Consider the following 21,060-nt stretch of genomic DNA (forward strand, 5'->3'; position numbering starts at 1 on the left):
ATTATATTTTTTTAACGCACCCCCTCATATACGAATCCATTGTGCTTAAAGAGTAGACAATACACATGCCTACCTACCTTTACTAAGAAACTCAATAATATTAATTATTTATTAATAGAATGGGGCGATGAGAGTCGAAATTGTGACCACTTAATCACGAGCTCTGATACCATGTAAAGCATCAATTCAACCCAAAACCTTAAGCTTATAGGCATGGTTGTCAAACTCGCGAGTTTACTAGCAAAAACGCACGATTTTACGCTTCAACAACCCCTCAACGATTCTGTTTCTGCTCAAACTCGCTTTTGGCCCTAAAATGATAAAATCGACGAGTTTTTTGACAAACTCGTTCAATCGTACGAGTTTCACGCTTAAACCAGAAAAAAATGGACCCATTAACCCGACTTTTGACCCACAAAATCATCATATAAATGGGCTTTTTTTGAAGAAAAAAAACCCTAAATCATCTTCAGCCACTAGAGGTGACTCGCGCGCGAAGACTGGGTCGTCCTCCCTCCGATCATCTTCTCCGATCGTCTCTCCGTGCTACTGGGTCGTCTTGCCCTTTTCCGATCGTCCCTCCGTGCTACTGGGTCGTCTTCCACCATCTCCGTTTGCTTCTGCTTCTTCTTCGCCGTCGTGCTTCGCTGCCAAAGGTTAGTGCTTCTTCTTCTTCTTCTTATAGCCTTTCGTTTTTTTTCCTTGGTCGTTTGGTTAATTTTTTCGTTTGGTTTACGTTTATCGTTTTTGGTTTATCTTATCTTCTAGCCTGTGTGTGTACTGTGTCATTTATATGATATTATCATATTAGTTAAAAAAATCATTTTTTTTTAAAACTAATCATTTATCATTTATCATGTTAGTCTGATCGGTGGTTACAAAAAAAATTATTTAATAAAGCAAATTAAATTATTTAATTATTTAATAAAGCAAATTAAATTACTTTTTTTGTTCTCTTAATTAAATTAATAGTTAATTATTTTACTTTCATAAGAAAAAATTAAATTAATCCAAATAAAAATTTATTTGATAAATTAAATTACTTTTTTTTGTTCTCTTAATTAAATTAATAGTCATTTCTTTTACATTCATAAGAAAAAATTAAATTAATCCAAATAAAAATTTATTTGATAAATCAAATTACTTTTTTTTGTTCTCTTAATTTTTGTTTGCTGCTTGTCCAATTAAATTGTGGTTAATTTTTATTATTTGTTGTGAATTTGAATGTTGTATATTTTTAGAAAATGTCTTCAAGTGGTGGTGTTAATAGTACTACTGCATGTGGAAGTGGAGGAACAACAACTTCTAAAAAAATTCATAAGAATGCTCTTGGAAGTAAGAATGATGTTGCATGGAGTTATGGATTTGTAGTAGATGGAAATGCAAAAAAAAATTAAATGCAAGTTTTGTACAAGGGTACTAACTGGAGGAGTTTATAGACTGAAACATCATTTGGCTGGGACTAAAAGAGATGTGATAGCTTGCCCATCTGTTCCTGATGATGTGAAGAAACAAATGTGGGATATTGTGTTCTTGTTGCAAAATAAGAAATCAAGTAGTCAGTCTCAAAATGAATGTGAAATACTTGGAGAAAAAAGAAAAGGGGAAGAAGATGAAAGCTCTCAATCTCAATCTCAAGTTCCAAATATTTTCAAGAGAAAAAGAGTGAGTACTCAACCACCATCAATTGTTTATTTAAGAAGGATTTGAGAGAGTCAGCATGTTCAAAAATTGCTAAATTTTTTTATGCCAATGCTATACCATTTAATGTTGTGAAGAGTGATGAATTTCAAGAGATGTTTGATGATGTTATACGACATGGTCATGGATTTAAACCTCCATCCTACCATGAAATCAGAGAAAAATATTTGAAGCAACATGTGCAGTTGACAATGACTGATATGGAGAAACATAAAGTTTTTTGGAAGAAAACAGGTTGCACAATAATGACTGATGGTTGGACTGATCAAAGGAGGAGGACATTAATCAACTTCTTGGTAAATAGCCCCAAAGGAACAGTTTTTTTGAAGTCTATTGATGCCTCTCATATATCAATAACCGTTGAAGCCATTGTTGCTATGCTTGAAGAAATTATTAAAGAGGTGGGAGAAGAAAATGTTATTCAAGTTGTGTCTGACAATGCTGCCAATTACAAAGCTGCTGGAAGGTTGTTGATGCAAAAAAGATTACATTTGTATTGGACACCTTGTGCCGCTCACTACATTGATTTGATGTTGGAAGATCTTGAGGGCATACCAATGCATAAAGATACCATTGCAAAGGGGAGAAAAATTACTACTTATATATATTCAAGGACTTCCTTAATTTGTTTATTACAACATTTTACAAAAGGAAAGGATTTGGTGAGGCCAGGCATGACTCGCTTTGCCACATCATATTTGACCTTGGGTTGCCTAGGTGAAAACAAGAGACCATTGCAAAGAATGTTCACTTCGGAGAAATGGCAATCTAGCCAGTGTGCAAAATCAAAGGATGGGAAATATATTGAGGATGTGGTTATAGACAAGAAGTTTTGGAATAACCTTGTCAATTGCTTGAGGGGTGCTTTTCCGTTAATCAAAGTGCTTCGTATGGTTGATTCTAATAAAAACCAGCCATGGGATACATTTATCAAGCAATGGATAAAGCAAAAGAAACTATTCGAAGCGATCTCAGAGGCGTCGAAAGCAGGTAATTATGAATTTAAAGCAAAAGAACCTTGTAATTTGTAGCCTTTGTTTTAAAACTAACTCAATTTGTTCCCACCTTAGATATATGCCTCTATGGACAATCATTGATAGTAGATGGGATCGACAACTCCATAGACCTTTGCATGCTGCAGGCTATTACCTTAATCCTCAACTTCATTATGGTCCTGACTTTAAAGCTGATTTTGAAGTTATGCATGGACTATATCAATGTTTGGATAGGATGACAACAAGTATTGAAGAAAGAAATCACATTGATAAGCAAATTGAAATTTTCAAGCTGCAAGAAGATATTTTTGGTAGTCCAATAGCTCAAGAAGGCTTGAAATTAAAGACTCCAGCACAATGGTGGGAATCTTATGGATTTCAGCATCCAGAGTTACAAAGATTTGCCATTCGTATATTAAGCTTGACATGCAGTTCGTCTGGGTGTTGAGCGTAATTGGAGTGCTTTTGAGATGGTAAATGATTTGTATTTTATAGTTAAAATTTAAAATCACTACCTATTACTTGCTAATTGCTATATATTCATTGGGTTTGTATTTGTTTAGGTCCATACCAAGAAAAGAAATCGCCTGAAACAGAAGAAAATGGATGATCTTGTATATGTGATGGCCAATTTAAAATTGGCCAAGAAGAGGGAACGCAAAAAAAGTGTTGGACAAGAGCATGAGTTTTATAGCATAGATGATCTTTCATCTGATGATGAATGGATTGTGGAAAATGAGGGAAGTCCATCCAACATTGAAGATATAGATGATTTGGATATTCCTGAATTTAACTTAGATGCTACAGATGAAGATGCTTTGATGATGATACCTGAAGATGATGGTGGTTCTGAACTTGGTGGGGAAGGTGGAGAAGACATCATGCAACATTGTTTTGGTGATGAAGATGAAGATGAAGATGATGATGAAGGAAATAATGAAGATGGTGATGAAGTTGATGGGGAGGAGGATGATTATGACATTCCATCATTCCATTGAGATTTGATTGATATATTGTTTTGGATTTGAATGTTGTGTGCTATGAATTTATGTGTTTGAGACATTATGTGATTATGACTATTGTATGACATTATTCTGCTGGTTGGTTGAATTAAATTTGCTTATTATATTACTTTATATGCATATAAATATATATAAATATAATTTGTATCTTGTGTTACGAGTCTACGATCCGTGTTACGATTCTGCGATTTACGATTTTGGTTCACCCTTCCGAGTTTGCATAGAATCTCGAGTTTGACAACCATGCTTATAGGTGAAGGTCACATCAATGATTTTATATTATATTTCTTTAACAAAGAAAGATAATATTAATGAGGATGTAGAAGATACCATAAGGTAGAGAATGAGGAATCCTGTTATAAACAGAAACAGAAGACAATCAAAGAAGAATTAAATGCAGCGAATTTGTAAATCCTTACTTATTTGAAGATTGTTCCATTAAATAGTCAAAATATCCTTCCCAAAACCTGCAAGGAAAGTGCATGAACCAAATTAATCACTCAGTCCATGACCGGAACACTGCAAATCCATGATGATGAAATCATGAAGAAATGATTGCATGTAATGCATACCGTAACTCCTCCCAAATAGATAAAGAAATAAGATGGCGTTGAACATAGTCCGGCACATTATTATTGTCTTTCTTATACAAATCAGAAGAAACTTCAAGAGCATCTCTAATGGTCAACAAGTCATTCCGTGACGTTGCACGATTAATAGCTATTTTGAGCTGAAAATAAACAAATTCAGAAAGAGAAAAGATAATTTAGAAAAACATTTTGGAAAAAAGAAATATTAACTCAATTAGAACTAAGGGTAAAAAGTTATCATAATATTTCTTTTTGCTAGTATTTCATGGCTCTTGCCATTTTGAAGCAAGTAAGCTAGGCTTAAATATAATTTTAGTCCCTTAAATTCCAATTGCAGCAATTTTTCCATTCAAGATTTTAAATGGAAGTTAAATCCAGTTGTTACTGGGCCCTCCTGCTGAAAACAGAGAACTAGGAGTTGGTAATTGGCACTGTTTTTCTGACTTTTTCCCAATGAAGGGTACATGTGGCCAATAATTTTGGCACCACATCAAAGAAAGGGTGCTGGCTTATCATTTACTCAAGTATTTGAACATTAATGATTGGACTTGATTACATCGTTTGAAAACTTAAAGGCAACATTGATGCAAAGGACACCATGGGAATTATATTGAAACTTCTATAAAAGTAAAGGGACATGCCTAAATTGTATACTTTGAAAGCTGGACCTATTTGTAACTGGAAAAAGATCATTTATAGATTTCAAATGGTGAATCCCTTTATAAATGATTTGTTATGAGGAAGGGGGAAGTGGGGCAACAGGCTGGATATGTTAATCAAGGGAGATGTATTACCCATTTATACCTCTAGTTTACTTGACTGCATATCAAGGTTGCTACACCGGTAAATGCCATTCACATTTATAAATACAGAGCTGACCTATGACCCGAAGATCACAAGTTCAATTCATGTAATCAACATCTAGCAAATACAAAGCATACTTGTGAATAGCCTCGCTTTAACGCGCTATAGCGGAGTTGAGTTGCAGTGCAGCGACCGACCGCCACATACTGCGCCGCGACGGTCAGGCGAAGTGTAGCGGATGTAGCGGCCGCTATTGCGCCGCTACAATAGTTTCTGCAAAAGTGTTCTCTTCGTAGAAGGAAGAGATTTACAACTTAGATACAAGTGAAAGTGAAGATGAAGATTTGGATGTTCATGATTTCAATTATGGTTAGTTCCTTAAGTTCTTCGATTTTGACATTTCACTTAAGTGGCAGTTTGAATTTTGACTAATTTTGCCACTTTATTTTGTTGTTACATTATTTGAGACTTTAATTCCTTCAATTTGCTTATGATTTGAATTTCAATGTTTGAAATCATTTATGTTTGAGTTTGAGATCTCCTTCAAATTTGTTTTTTATGTCACATTTTCATATTTTAAGTTTTATATTTGTGGAGTACAATTTAGTGTATCACTTAGGTACACTTTGCACAGTAGCGTTGTAGCGCTACCCGCTATAGCGGTATTGCAGTTTGGAAGGTCAGCTACTACGCGTCGCTATCCGAGATTAATAAGTATGATACAAAGTAAAGCTGCCTACTATAGACCCACACGTTAGGTCTAACCCTTTGCTAGATCCTGCACACAGTGGAAGCTTTATAGCACCAAGCTTCCATTTTTTATTACTTCTCTATAACACACATATGAAGGATTAAAATGTTAAATACAAAAAAGGAGCATAGCATTTGTTTACCAGTTCTTTCACAGCAATAAACTGTTCTTCAGTGAGCTGACAGTGCCAATCCTGATAAAAAGATCCAGCATAAGCTTCATTGTCCCAGAAAAAGAATTTATAAATAGAAATAAATAATCATCAGGGTTAGCTAAATAAAGCTACTAACTGAATGTATATGCTCCCTTATACATTCAACAAATCCACTGCCGCCAATCCCCTCTGCATCGGATTCAATCAAAGCTGCAAAACCAACCACAAAATCACTTATTGGCAAGCTCTCCAGACTGGTGATATAGAATAATTTTTCTGGCAAGAAACATAAAATTTTCTTTCCACTAGTATGTAAAAAATCAATTCAACCCAAAAGCTTAAGTTGTTAGGTGAGGCTACATTAATGGTTTTTATATATCTCTAACACGCCCCCTCACACGAAAGCCCACTAGGCTTGAAGGGTGAACAATGCATAGGCCAACCTACCTGTGCTAAGAAAGAAATTCCACTAGAAAGAAAGTGGAGGGCAGTGAGGATTGAACCCGGTACACCGAGGCTCTGATACCATTTAAAGAACCAATTCAACCCAAAAACTTAAACTGTTGGGTAAGACTACATTAATGGTTTTTATATATCTCAAACAAAGTATTAGCAAGAAAGTTGAGATCTGCAAAAAATCAATACCAAGTATTGTTCCATATTCAAAGGATGAGAGAGGATCATCTGTTGCTCCCAGTTTAAGAAGCCGCAGCCATAAACCCTGTGTGACGAGAAAAACATAATGTAAAAATAGAAAAACAGATGAAATGAAAAGAAGCTAACTTCCAACATCAACGTAAATAAGAGGCCTTTATAAAGAAAGTAAAACTGGTTAAATGAATCATAACACATCAAGCATGTAAACATCAGAATCTAAACCACTGCTCAATGGTTTTTATTTTTTTGTTACACTGGATGTTGTAAGAGGAGCTTTAGGGTTGAGGCTTTTGTATGACGTGGGATTAACTACAAAAAAGTGAAAGTTTCTGACTTGCATTGTAGGAGTGAAAAATGGGCAGGTGGAAATGGCAATGTATGTGAACATAATATAGGTCTAGATACATTAATTTTCAGCTCTCCTATATGTTTTGGGTAACCGAAGGGCCAAAATCATTACCAGCTTGGGGACAGGAAAATTCATGAAAACCTGTCAGAAGACGAAGCTAACCAATTAACCACAGTTGCCTCTCTAAGAAATACACATAACAGACCCTCCAACCTCTTTGTAAAAGCTCACAAGCCTGCATAATCTATGAAAAATATGGAACTTCTACCATACTATTTTCAGTCCTACCAAGCAAACTCTTTGACATTAAGGGGGAAAGCCCCGTTATATCAACTTGAGATTTCGTACTAAGCAACATATTCTCAAGGTCAACATGACTCATGTAAGGAACATATGGAAAATACAATTCATGAATTGAAATTCATTTTCCACTGCATAAATCCATAAAATACATATCTGCACAAGATACAACACAGCCACAACATTTTCTACTGAAGGAGAAGCCACAATACAAACTACGGTAAAGAATTTAACCCATCATTTCCAGCGGTGGCAGAACATGGACATCCAACTAGGAGGTCCGAAGTTCAAATCCCAAAAGGATGGAAGGAAGTGCACTCGTCAAGAGGAATAAGCTAACTTTGTTTAGACAACCAAGATCTCTGCGGATCTCCGATCAAACTGAAGAAAATATTAAAAACTAGAAGCAGTGATAAGTTAACTTCTGCATGTCTACTATACGACAAATTAGCATTTTTAAATTTCCAGATTTACATTAAAAATGATTCTTGTATAACTACAAGGGAAAAAATAAGTTCATGCAAACAGGTGCACGCATGCATACACACAGGGGAATACATAAGAAAGGGAAAATAAGCTACCTGCAGCTTAACCTTTATATCCAGCACCATGAGGTCCCTTTCAGCCTGAAACCAAAAAATTAGCGTTAGGGACCATTTGCATCTATACTACATTGACACACAAGCAGTACTAATATCCTGGTGATGTTAACTTACAGCTCTCTCAAGTGGACTGAGAGTATCTGCTGCTAAAGGATCCTTACTGCTCAAACAGAGAGATCAACGGTAAGATAGATAGAAACAAGCAGAGGAATAAGAAAAAGAAACATAAAATGTACAAGCATGACAATCAGTTTATTCAATACACATAATAAAGCAGAATGTGTTGGTCACAACAAGAACAAATTCCATCCTGAACACTCTATACCAACAGTTGATGCTCAAAACCTGAAAGTTTCAGCTTAATCATCAAAAACATTCTTGCTACTCTCCGGGCTCCATTGGTGCATAAAATTTCTAATATGCTTCTGAATATTTATTGACTACTAGCTTTTCAATTTTTTAAACATAGGCCACTTTGTGGAACATATGCAGATATTTAGTGCTTATGGTTGGGAGGGATGCCAGATTGTTCGAGGATAACTTTTTGTGTCACCTCTTTAGTAGGACAAAATGGTCTTCTTAGCCCCTCATGGTGCCCAACTATGATAATTGTAAAGGTTAGTATAGAGAGGTTTCACTGTTGGACACCCAAAGAGAAACCCAAGCTTTGCTTAGTTGATGAGCTTTTCTAGTTTGTTATGACTTTTGCAAGGTTTAGCTTAATGCATCCTCCTCTCTTGTACTTCGTTCTTTTTTTCCTCTAATAATATTTTTATCAATTGGCGGATGGTGTGCCTTAAGACGGAATAGAGAAAAGTTATAAGTATGGTGGAAGGCTTAGACCCGTTGCTATTCCTATATTCCAAACGATCCCTTTTTAGTCATTTTCTTCTTCATCCCCCCCCTATTCTTCTTTTCCTTTAGGGGGTGTTTGGTAGAGGAGAAATTTTTTTTAACCAGGTAAATATAATTAGTGGGGAAATGGTTATAAGTGGGGAAATTTTAAAAATGTTGTTTGGTAGACCAAAATATTACCAGGAAAATTGTATAAAATTTACTGAGACTATGTTTGGTTGAAAGTAAAAGATTAATGGGGAAATATGATAAAATTTCGAAAATACCCTTGACTATTGAAATAGAAATGCAGCTGGTTGGTGTGGCCCCTGATTATGTAACTGTTATTGTTGTTCTTGCTGCGTGTGCCAACTTGGGTGCACTCGGTCATGGCTTGTGGGTACATCGACTTGTGATGACAAGAGCTCACCTAAAGCCTAAAGCAGCACAGCTTTTCTTTTTCTCTCATATAGCCGAATGAGCTTCACTTTGTTACAATATATTAGTTTGAGAGAGGATAAGGTAGCAGATCCTTAAGGTACGTTCAACCCAATCGTCCATCACCACCTCTCCCAATCAAGATGCAGCCTTTCAGAGATATTGAAAAAAAACAAAACCATTTATAAGTTTTTATGTATATGCACTGCATCTGCAACTGAGTGATAAATTTTGCAGCAGCCTCAGCCGGTAAATTTCTTCCCTCTTCTTAATAGTGCTGCTATGACAATGAGAGTTTCCAACATGTTGATAGACATGTATTCTTGTTGTGGATGCATAGAGCTTGCTCGTCAAATGTTTGACAGAATGCCCCAATGAACCCATGGATCTTTCTCGTTCCATCTGTCTGGTTCCAGCTAGCATGAACAGAGCATGGGTATTAGAGGAGAGAGATAACTGGAAGGGGCAATTGCGTAACAATTTTGGCGCTTAAAAGATCACTTCCCCAGTTTTCTTGGGATACCACCTCCAAGGTGGTGTTCTAAAACAGTGATTTGGAGCCAATTTTACACTGATTTTAGTGATTCATGGGGAAAGCCATTGCCTTGCTTTATTTGTGAAACTCCTCTACCAAACAAGTCATTCACAGATCCCCTCCCTTACTTACCCATCTATTCCTTTAAAAACCATCTACCAAACACCCCCTTATCTCTTTTCCCCTTCCCCATCCTTTTTTCTCTTACTTATTTATTTATTTTTATTTTTTATTTATTTATTTTTATTTTTATTTTTATTTTTACTCCCCTTATATTTTTACTTTTATATTTATATATGTATTATTATTATTATTTTTTTATTTTATTTTTTTATTTTATTTTTTTATTCTTATTTTTATTTTTTTATCTTTTTTCATATTTATCTTTTTTCAATGCCTTCCTATTTTTCATTTTGGTTCATCTACCACCAACCCCAATTAGTTTGGGATAAAGGTGTTGTTAATGTTGAATATTTCTTTTATCAAACAATAATGATAAAAAAGAAGCAAAACATGTGGCACAACATGTTGTAACTATTTACGTAAGTCAAAATTGCTTCTTTGTTTGGCATTGGCTGACACCCATAAAAAATGATACAAGCCAGACAAATAAATTCAAAGGCCTCCTTAGCTTCATGGAAAACTAGGTAATGGATGCCAAGACTTGACTGTATAACTTTACTTAAAAGCTTTTAAGACTTATCTCCTCTTATAAACAGAAATTGGTCATATTATCCTCATGTACATGCAAACATGAGACACACTGGGAGAGATTCCCTTTTAAAAAAGAATTGTTTCGAAATAACTGAAAAAACATGCAGGATAATTTTCCAAGCATCAATACCAACAAAAAGAAAAGAAAAAAATCCTAAACCCTTTCGGGCATTGCTTGCATTACCTTGGAGGATGCCTTCCTGAGTACTCAAAGGCATTACTAACTGCTGCAAGAATCTGCTTCCTCTTTTCTTCTTGCTCTTCTGTTCTGATGTTTGAGGGAAATCTATCATAAGTGTATTTGCCACCAGATCCTGAAGAAATGAGAAGTAATAACTATATCCAATTTATTTTATATTCGCAACAAATTGATTTAGCTAGAAATTTTGGCTAGAAGTCCTTCGTTTCACCTGATATTCCAACATCAGAATCTGATACTGTTAAAATCTCAGGCTCTTCCAAGGATGAAGGAAGAATCGACATAGGGTTTTGACCTCTTCCAATTGAATCTTGTAGCTTATCAAGCAGATTATTGTTGTTTTCATCAGAACCTACCCCTCTCTCCAAATAATCCAAGAAACCATGAGAGTCAAGGAACTGAGCTATCTGTAAAAATCAAATCTGGAATTAGTATTAAGTCAGAAAATTCTACAATGATATGAAGAATACAATTAGCATTTCACTTGTCAATGGAGAAAAGAGAATCTGATTAAAACATGGAATCTTCATCATTACATCTGAGACAGAATCTAAACCATGATAACCAGTATTAGAGAAATATAATATAAAATCATTAATGTGGCTTCACCTAATAGCTTAAACTCTTCGGTTAAATTTGATCTTTACATGGTATCAGAACCTCTATGATCAAGTAGTCTAGTCATGAGTTCGATTCATGCCACCTCCATTCTATTAATAAATAATTAAATATTATGGAATTTCTTAGTATAGGTAGATGGGCTTGTGCATTTATCTATCATTTAAACCCAATGGGCTCTTGTATGAAGGAGCTTATTAAAGAAATATAATATAAAATCATTAATGTGACTTCACCTAACAGCTTAAGTTTTTCGGTTACATTGGTTCTTTACAATCACCAAAGAAATTTAATCATGATTGGGATCATTTAAGCCATTGGAATTTGCCATCACTCCTCATAAGAGAACATAATCCATGTTATGAGCTAAAAGTACCATGGGCTCTGGTGGTTGGCTAGTAGATCGAGACCGCTTCTTCAAAAATGCCTGAGTGTTGAAGACATGAGTATCACTATTTTCCTATTGCCAAAAAAAGAAAACTTCAAAGGTCATAAAGTTGAGCTATGGAAGATTGAAAACCAAATCTTTGAAACAAGAAATAGAAAATTCATACTAGGAAATTGCGATAGCCACTTAAAAGTGTTGCAAAGAACTTTAGGAATATCATCCTACACAAGACACAATGACAATAAGAACATCAGACTAGACACTATTGTGCTGTCAGCAAGTCTGGTTAGTTACATTTGAATGGAAATGCACATGGAAAATTTGATGGTCCATTTCATAAACATTGAGGATGAATTCAATCAGAAGATTAGTCAGAGAGTCTCTAATGGTAACAGAGCATCCATCACGTGGAGTTGTGCGTGGGGGCACGCACTAGGGAAGCGTGGTGGAATGTTGGGGTTCCATTTGCAAGGTATGGGACTTGGAGTCCCACATTGGTTGTATAGGAAACTAATGTGGGGTTTATAAGGCCTTGGGCACTCCCATTGATGAGACCTTGAGATGCATCACCCCAAAAGTTAGCTCAAAGGGTGAGAGTGCCCAAGGCCTTATAAACCCCACATTAGTTGCCCATACAACCAATGTGGGACTCCAAGTCTCATACCTTGCAAATGGAACCCCAACATTTCACCACGCTTCCCTAGTGCGTGCCCCCACGCACAACTCCACGTGATGGATGCTCTGATACCATTTGATGAGACCTTGAGATGCACCACCCTAAAAGCTAGCTCAAAGGGAGGGAGTGTCCAAAGCCTTATAAACCCCACATTAATTGTATAGGCAACCAATGTGGGACTCCAAGTCCCATACCTTGCAAATGGAACCCCAACATTCCACCACGTTTCCCTAGTGCGTGCCCCCACGCACAACTCCACGTGATGGATGCTCTGATACCATTTGATGAGACCTTGAGATGCACCACCCCAACATTCCACCACGCTTCCCAAGTGCGTGCCCCCACGCACAACTCCACGTGATGGATGCTCTGATACCATTTGCAAGGTATGGGACATGGAGTCCCACATTGGTTGTATGGGCAACTAATGTGGGGTTTATAAGGCTTTGAGCACTCCCACCCTTTAAGCTAGCTTTTAGAGTGGTGCATCTCAAGGTCTCATCAGTCTCTAATAGAAAGCACAAATAAAAGCATGAAATAAACTGTCCATGACTTGGTGGTCATCAAAGTTTTACCACTTAAGTGCCAGGAAAGTCTCATTGGTAGAGCTTATAATTACAGTATAAAAGAGACAACTTTCATCTTTGAATACCTAATTTCCTTGTTTCAGTCACATATTACCTAAAAGTTTAAAATAAAAAATTCAAGCCATGCACCAACTTCTCCTTAATTCGCTTTGATAAACAACAAACTTGATAAGAAAAGCAAAACAATGGTGCAAACCAAGTCCACCTCATATGTACATGGAACCATCTCACAATTGAACTCTAGTTCTTAGCCATCTTTTGTCTCATGAAGATGACAGAGGTTAATTCCATAAGACATAATACAACAATTTTATAATGAAGACTCAGCCACTTTGAAGAAAATTTAACTAAAACAATAAACAAAAATTAGACTGCAGAACTAGAACCCAGTAATAATATAAATCGGATCTACAATGAGCAAAGTTCTAATTATTCTGGGTAGAACAGTGTTTCAAGTTAAGCTGTGTTGGACAATTTCAAATTACATTTAGGAATATAACACACAATTAACAAAATTTAGTATGTCAATTCACACATCTAGTTCAATTAAAATTGTATTTGATTTGGGACAAATAACTGAAATAAGGACTCTTCATCTTAGTAAACAAGAAATTGGCCAGGGAGTACTCTTAAAGCTACATAGGCTTCTAAGGATGCCATCAACCCAGATCTCAAAAAGCAGTGATTGCAACAAGCAATTTGGTCCTATTTGGTGTCAAATCCTATGAAATAAAGTGGACTGGACTTCAATCCTTGCCACATGAATTCCTCATAATTAATTTAAATTTCAGCACAAGGTTAACATTATCTCCAAGCTTTGGGCCCAAAGGGGGCCATTGTGTAAAAGGGAGTATCACAAATAACAAACCATTCCTAGGCCTCTACCTAATAGCTTATGAATTTAGGAGAGCCAGTCCCAGACATCTACAATTTACAGACTTTAATAAGACGATTCTTTTTTTTTACAAACATACGAGTATTACCAACTACATTAAATTTAAACAATAACAGCAGAAACTCCAACCAGGTATACATCAGAATCCTCTGCTGCAATAGAATTACTGAGAATCTTCTAGAATGAAAAAAATAAAGCATATCATAATTTTTTCCAGAGAACTACACCAAGGAAAAGCTTCAGGAGGAGTTTATCAATCTTGCAACTTGCTGAGTTTCATATGATAAGCCAAAGAGACAGTAAATTTTCAAAGATTTTTAAATCTGTAACAAATGGAAAGAAGTGAATAAAACTAGCATTCAAACATCACCTTAGCTGAAGATCATGATCCTCTCCCCATTGCTTAGCCCCAGATTTAGGATAATGCTCAGATACACTGCTTATTCCAGCCTTCACCTCATCAATTCCAATTACATTGGGATATAATAACTTCATTATCTCACCACGTAAAAAGCTGAATTCTGGCTCAGGAATAGGTGGAATTTCCTCTGATGTACTGATACGATTATAGTCAAGGTCCACAACAACTACCTACAAGAGGTTAAACATCAATATTTTTATCAAAGCAAAAAGATTAGAAACAAATAGAATTTCCTCCCACGCATGCTAATCTCTAAATGAACAAAACCAAACATTATTATAAAAATAAAATAAAAAAATTACCCTAACACTTCACATTGAAAACCGGTTAGAGATAGAGAAAACATAACTCACCAATTATATGAAGATAGTGAAACCTAAATGATAGATGCCAAGCAAGGGACAGGGTTACAAGCAAGACCAAGGATATGATACTTCTACAGTGTTCTTGGTAGTTTAAAATGTAAAGGTACAAAAACAGAAGACAGAAAATTTTAAAGATATTTTGGGAAAAAATGTAATTTCCATACATCTATCATTTGACCCCTCCATCTCCCACCTTCTCAGTTTCTCTCCAGCCAATCCCATGATGGCCTTGAACTGAGAACTTGTCCACCTACAAGCAGGATTGCTCATAAACTGACTCAACCCTGGATTTACAATGAGCATAGTCATAATCATTCTATACACATTCTACACCACCACATTCTTCCCCTTTAGTATTATTACTTGCTACTATTGTCCTATTGCTCTTGGAAGCTTCAGTTCTCATGTACATGATAATTGTTTTATCTAACTATGCTGAGATAGAGAAAGAAACTCTCAAATTTGAAAATATGACAAATGAATTGACATTTAAGTCACTTATTATCATATCTAATTGCTAATCATTTAGTTTAGTTTCTTAAGTTTTTCCATATATGGAGTAAAATTATAGGAAATTAGGATTAAAATTTTTCCCTTTTTTTTCCTATTAATTAGTGGATAGGACTAAATACTAATGACTCATTGTTGAGTCCTCCTTATCTATTTTTCTCTCCTGTATAAATCTCCCTATCAGTGTAAATCATTTGTATCAATTCAAAAAAAAAAAAAAAAAAATTTACATTTCAATATGGTATCAAGAGCGGGTTCGTTCCTATCCTGGATCAGCCATCCTCAAGGCTGAAACCAGTCCAAACACAAACCAACCTCTACCCAAACCCAGAAACCATACCTATAGACCTCCAATCGAGAAGGTGGACTGACCATTCAACTCAGAAGGCTCTGACCAGTTGAACGCCATCGGACCCATCGCCGTCAGACTTCTCACGCGCGGCCATTCTCCGACGTGTGTAGCCCATGCACCACTTTCCCGGAAGCATTTTTCACCGCAACCTGCCTAGATCATCTCGTCAGCTCCTCCTCTACCTATTTCAGTGGTCAGATCTAAAAACGGAGCAACTTGATTTTCGGGACCACGGTCAAACCTTCTCTCTTTATTCATGGCTTCCTCAGATCGTTCTTCCGCTTCCTCATCTGCCCCAAATTCTCAGTCCTCTGGAGACAACTTAGCCATGCAGATTAATAGTCATCGGTTGAACGGTAAGAATTTCCTGCAATGGTTTCAATCTGTTAAGTTGGTCATCCGGGCAAAGAGTAAGATGGGTTATCCCGACGGAAAAATTTTAAAAACCTGCTGAGGATACTTCTGATTATAAAAATTGGGAGATTAATAACTCCTTGGTAATGGCATGGCTGACCAATTCCATGGAACCACAAATCATCTGAACCTATTTGTTCCTCGATACCGCCAAGGAGATTTGGGATGTTGTTCAACAAAATTATTCCAATCTGGAAAATACCTCTCAAGTCTTTGAACTTAAAATTAAGTTAAAAGACTTGCGTCAAGGGGGTATGTCCATTACTGAATATTTTACTGCACTAACAAATTTATGGCAGGAACTGGATCTTCATTATGCATCCGACCTCAAAGGATTAGAAGCTAATACCCAGTTTAAAAAACACTTGGAGAAGGAACAGCTTCATGACTTTCTTGCTGGCCTCAACCGAGATCTTGATGAGGTTTGTGAACGAATATTGGGACAGCGACCGTTACCCTCACTTGCTGATGCCTTTGCTAAGGTTCGGAGAGAAGCTAGTAGACGGAGAGTTATGCTGGGAGAAAAGGAATCAATTGATAAGTTTGATGATATGTCTGCATTGGCCGCCAAACGTACCGTTGACCGTTCCTCTGGAGAATCAAAACGGGATAGTCGTCCATGGTACACCCACTGCAATAAAATTGGTCATACCCATCAGAAATGTTGGGAAACCTGCAAATTGGAAGCCAAAAAGGCAAAATAAAGGTCATGAAGTTCTCAACTGATGACAAGGTTGATGAGGTGCATCCTCTGACTCTGATGGTGTGTTTCTCAGTAAGACTCAATTTGAACAACTTTAGAGACTTCTGACTCAACCTCCTAAGGCCACTAGTAATGTGGCCCAACAAGGTACAACTTTCCATGTTGATAGTCAAAATCGTTGGATCCTTGATTCTGGAGCCTCTGACCATATGGCAGGTAATCTGACCTTGTTTTGTTCTTACACTCCATACTCTGAATCTTCTCGGGTCAAGAACGCCGATAGCAGTTTCTCCCAGATTGCAGGACACGGAACCGTTAAACTTTCTGAGCAAATTAATTTCACATCAGTTCTTCATGTTCCTTCTCTGGCTTGCAATCTCATTTCCATTAGCAAGCTAACTTCTGAGTTGCATTGTTTTGCTAAATTCTTTCCACATGGTCGTGTTTTTCAGGAACATGACTAAGAGAGGATGATTGGCAGTGCTAGAAAAGATGATGGACTTACTACTTTGAGGAGGATGTGACTCATGAAGTTGTTTTTGTGGAAAAAGACTCTTTCCTTTTGATTCATGTAATGATGTTATGTTGTGGTACCGTAGGCTAGCCAATCCCAATTTTACCTATCTTCAGAAGTTGTTACCAAACTTATTTATTAATAAAAATCTTAATTCGTTTTCTTGTGATATTTGTCAACTTGCCAAGCATACTCGTGTTCATTATCTTTCTAAAGCTCACCGTGATTCTTCCCCCCATTTTATTCAATTCATAGTGACATATAGGATCCAGCTCGTGTAAAGAATATTTCAGGTGCTCGATGGTTCATTATCTTCATTGATGACCACTCCCGAGTTTGTTGGGTACACCTTCTAAAGGACAAGTCAGATCCTACATCCATTTTAAAAAAATTCCATGCCATGGTTCAAACTCAATTCCAAGTTGCTATACAAATTCTTCGTACAGATAATGACAAAGAGTATTTTAACTCTATTCTTGGAGAATATCTTTCCCCACATGGCATCCTTCATCAAAGCTCATGTCCTGACACACCCCAACAAAAACGGAGTCGCAGAAAGAAAAACCGACATCTCCTTGAAGTTGCTTGGGCTCTTATGTTCACTCTGAATGTTCTTAAATACCTTTGGGAGGAAGCTGTTCTCACTGCCTCTACCTTATCAATCAAATGTCATCTCACACTCTCAACTTTCAATCTCCTTTTTCTAGCCTTTTTTGCACCTTCCCTTCCTTCCGAGACATCTCCCTACCTCTCAAGTTGTTTGGTTGTGTCGTATTTGTCCATATTCCCTCTCACCAATGGTCCAAACTTGATCCTAAGTCTCTCCGGTTGTCTTCATTGGTTATTCTCTTACTAAACGTGGCTATAAATGTTATTCATCCCCTCTTCGTAAGGTCTTTGTCTATGGATGTCACCTTTCTGAGACTCACCATTTCTTTCCCCTAACTACTCTTCAGGGGGAGTCTATAGCAGCATATAAAGATCAATCATTGGAACCTACTGATGCCATAGTATTACCTATACTATTGTAAACAAGGGGAGCTACAGAATCCTCACCATCAGGAGCCTCCTCAAAGTGTGAATAACCCAGAGCCTCTACACTGCCAGGATTCTAAACCAAGTTCTAGTTCCAACACCCCGACACTTGAGTGCCATGACGAAAATGATCTACACTTGCCCATTGCTCTCAAAAAAGGTACTCGATCGTGTAATACTCATCCTATTTCTAACATATTTCATATGAAAAGTTGTTCTGGGGTTCCGTGCTTTCAATACTATGTTGGACAGTACAAAGATACCGAGAAATATACATGAGGCTCTCAATGATCCAAAATGGAGGGATGCTAAGAAATGAATGCTTTAGAAAGAAATGGAACTTGGGAGATAATGACCCTACCAAAGGGAAAACAGGCAGTAGGATGTAAACGGGTGTTTAAAATAAAATTCAATACAGATAATACCATCAACAGATACAAGGCAAGATTGGTTGCGAAGTGGTTCACTCAGACTCATGAGATAGATTATGATGAGACTTTTGCTCCAGTTGCTAAGGTCAATATCATCTGAGTTCTCTTATCACTTGTTGCTAACCTAGATTGGCCTCTGCAACAATTAGATGTGAAAAATGCATTCCTAAATGGTAATTTACATGAAGAGGTCTATATGGATCCTCCACCTGGCTTTAAAAGGGGAGATAACAATGTGTAAACTAAAAAAAGTCTCTATATGGGTTGAGACACTCTCCTAAAGAATGGGTTGACAAATTCACACAAGTTGTCAAAGGAAGAGGCTTCATTCAAGCACAGACTGATCATACTGTCTTCCACAAACATTGTAAGGATGGTAAAATTGCTATTCTTATTGTGTAAGTGGATGATATAGTTCTTACAGGTGATAATAGTGAGGAATTGACCTCCTTGAAGAAGTATCTAGCAGCTCAGTTCGAATTGAAGGACCTTGGAACTCTCAAATATTTCCTCGGTATGGAAGTTGCTTGGAGCAAAGCGGGCATCACTCTCACAAAAAAAAAATATGTCCTAGATCTTTTGCTGGAAACAGGAATTTTAGGGTGTAAGCCTGTCGAGACACATGTGGAACCTAATACCAAGTTAGGTATTAAAGATGGGAACGAGGTGGATAAAGAGAAATATCAGAGATTGGTTCGCAAAGTAATTTACTTATCCCATACGCGACCTGAAACTGTCTTTGCGGTGAGTAGGATTAGTCAATTCATGCACTCACCCAAGGAGAAACATCTAAGTGCAGTCTATAGGATGCTTAGATACCTCAAGAACACTTTAGGCAGAGGATTATTCTTTAAAAAGGGGTATAATAGGACAATTGAAATCTACACTGATGCAGATTGGGCCGGTTCATCAGTGTACAGGAGATCTACCTCGGGCTATTGCACCAATGTATGGGAAAATCTTGTTACTTGGAGAAGCAAAAAGCAAACAATGGTTGCAAGAAGTAGTGCTGAAGCAAACTTTCGAGCTTTACCTCACGGAGCTTGTGAAGGAATCTGGTTGAGAAGGCTTCTTGAAGAGTTGAAGATCTCATATTCCCTACCAGTAAAACTATATTGTGACAACAAGACAGCTGTCAGCATAGCTCAAAATCATGTACACCATGATCGAACAAAGCACGTGGAAGTTGATTGCCACTTCATCAAAGAAAAATTAGATGATGGAAGTATGCGTATGATTTATGTTCCTACCAAAGAGCAGACTACAGATATCCTCACTAAAGGCCTATACCGTCCATCCTTTGAAGACTTGATTGGCAAATTGGGAATGATCAACATTTACCTCCCAACTTGAGGGAGAGTGTAGGAAATTAGGATTAAAATATTTATGTTTTTTATTTTCTATTAATTAGTGGTTAGGACTAATGACTCATTGCTAAGTCATCCTTATCTATTTTTTCTCATTCTCTCTTGTATAAACCTCCCTATCATTGTAAATCATTTGTATCAATTAAGAAAAAAAAATTATATTTCAATAAAAACAAATTGTCACTGTCACAGCTGTTTAAAATCACCAATAGATATTAGATAATTGTTTATTCTAAAGCCAGGCCTCATCATGGACATACAGGATACAGCATATAGAATGGCACTAATCCCTGACTCTATCCTGTTCAAATAAATGAAACTTTAGAGAATAAAATACAAAGTAGTAACAAACTGAAGAACAGGAATCAGCAATCTAAAACCATAAAGTCATCTTCTCAAAACAGGAATGCATATAACAGTTACTTATTAACTGTTCCTAATAATCACCTTTTTTCCATTACAAATAGCGAATCTTTAGCTATAACAGTATACCTTCGACCAAAAGAATAATGAAAAATATTAGAGCTAATTAGAAGTTAACAACTAAATGAAATGCATGGGCAGACTTCCTCAAAAATAAGTGGTGGTGAGGAACAAGAGAAGTAATGACTAACACCATCCATTGCCAGAGCAGAGGTATCAACACCCGAATAGAGCCCCATCATATATGGTGTGGGAGCATCAATATAATCTACTCCACTGAAAAACAGCAACGGAATGTACACATGCTTGAGGAAAACAAAACAAAAAAGAAAAAACAAGAAAAAGAGATTAGAAGCGAGTCAACAAAAGCCATTAGCATTTTAGGAATTAACATTACAAGTTATTATCAAATGTGATATGCAAACAGGGGCAGAACCAGAAAATTTCAAGTGGGAGTGCTAAATATACATTTACACATAAATACTGCAAAATCTTCTTCTTCTTTTTGGGGGTGGGGGGCATGGGGCATATTTTTATACATTTGAGCGAGCTTGCTTAAACAACTACATATGCTGATTACGAAAATTGTTTGAGGGTGTTATCACCCCACTTGCACCAAATGTAGGTCCACCCCTGTATGCACAGAATTTTTTAGAAATAAGGCCACAGCAAATCAACCATAACATTTAAAGCGATGCTGCAATAATTTATTTTAA

The 21,060-nt window shown here is 36.6% G+C and overlaps 1 protein-coding gene across 3 annotated transcripts in view; it reads right to left on the reverse strand.

Annotated features, from left to right (window-relative positions):
• LOC133290820 (DENN domain and WD repeat-containing protein SCD1) overlaps nt 1-21,060 on the reverse strand; it is a 34,608-nt gene that overhangs the window by 9,651 nt on the left and 3,897 nt on the right. For all 3 annotated transcript variants that reach the window (XM_061488941.1, XM_061488940.1, XM_061488942.1), the window contains exons 7-19: nt 20,536-20,649; nt 14,180-14,400; nt 11,818-11,872; nt 11,640-11,723; nt 10,857-11,052; nt 10,631-10,760; nt 8,040-8,085; nt 7,905-7,949; nt 6,663-6,738; nt 6,154-6,227; nt 6,006-6,056; nt 4,291-4,448; nt 4,138-4,185 (exon numbers count right to left, since the gene is read on the reverse strand). In XM_061488941.1, the coding sequence (XP_061344925.1) occupies nt 4,138-4,185; nt 4,291-4,448; nt 6,006-6,056; nt 6,154-6,227; nt 6,663-6,738; nt 7,905-7,949; nt 8,040-8,085; nt 10,631-10,760; nt 10,857-11,052; nt 11,640-11,723; nt 11,818-11,872; nt 14,180-14,400; nt 20,536-20,649 (1,298 nt within the window). The remainder of the gene's footprint in view (nt 1-4,137; nt 4,186-4,290; nt 4,449-6,005; nt 6,057-6,153; nt 6,228-6,662; nt 6,739-7,904; nt 7,950-8,039; nt 8,086-10,630; nt 10,761-10,856; nt 11,053-11,639; nt 11,724-11,817; nt 11,873-14,179; nt 14,401-20,535; nt 20,650-21,060) is intronic.

The sequence above is a fragment of the Gastrolobium bilobum genome, unplaced genomic scaffold (assembly GCF_033153095.1).
Source record: "Gastrolobium bilobum isolate Gb01-03AN ecotype WA unplaced genomic scaffold, APGP_CSIRO_Gbil_v1 utg966, whole genome shotgun sequence".
Classification (NCBI taxonomy): Eukaryota; Viridiplantae; Streptophyta; class Magnoliopsida; order Fabales; family Fabaceae; genus Gastrolobium; species Gastrolobium bilobum.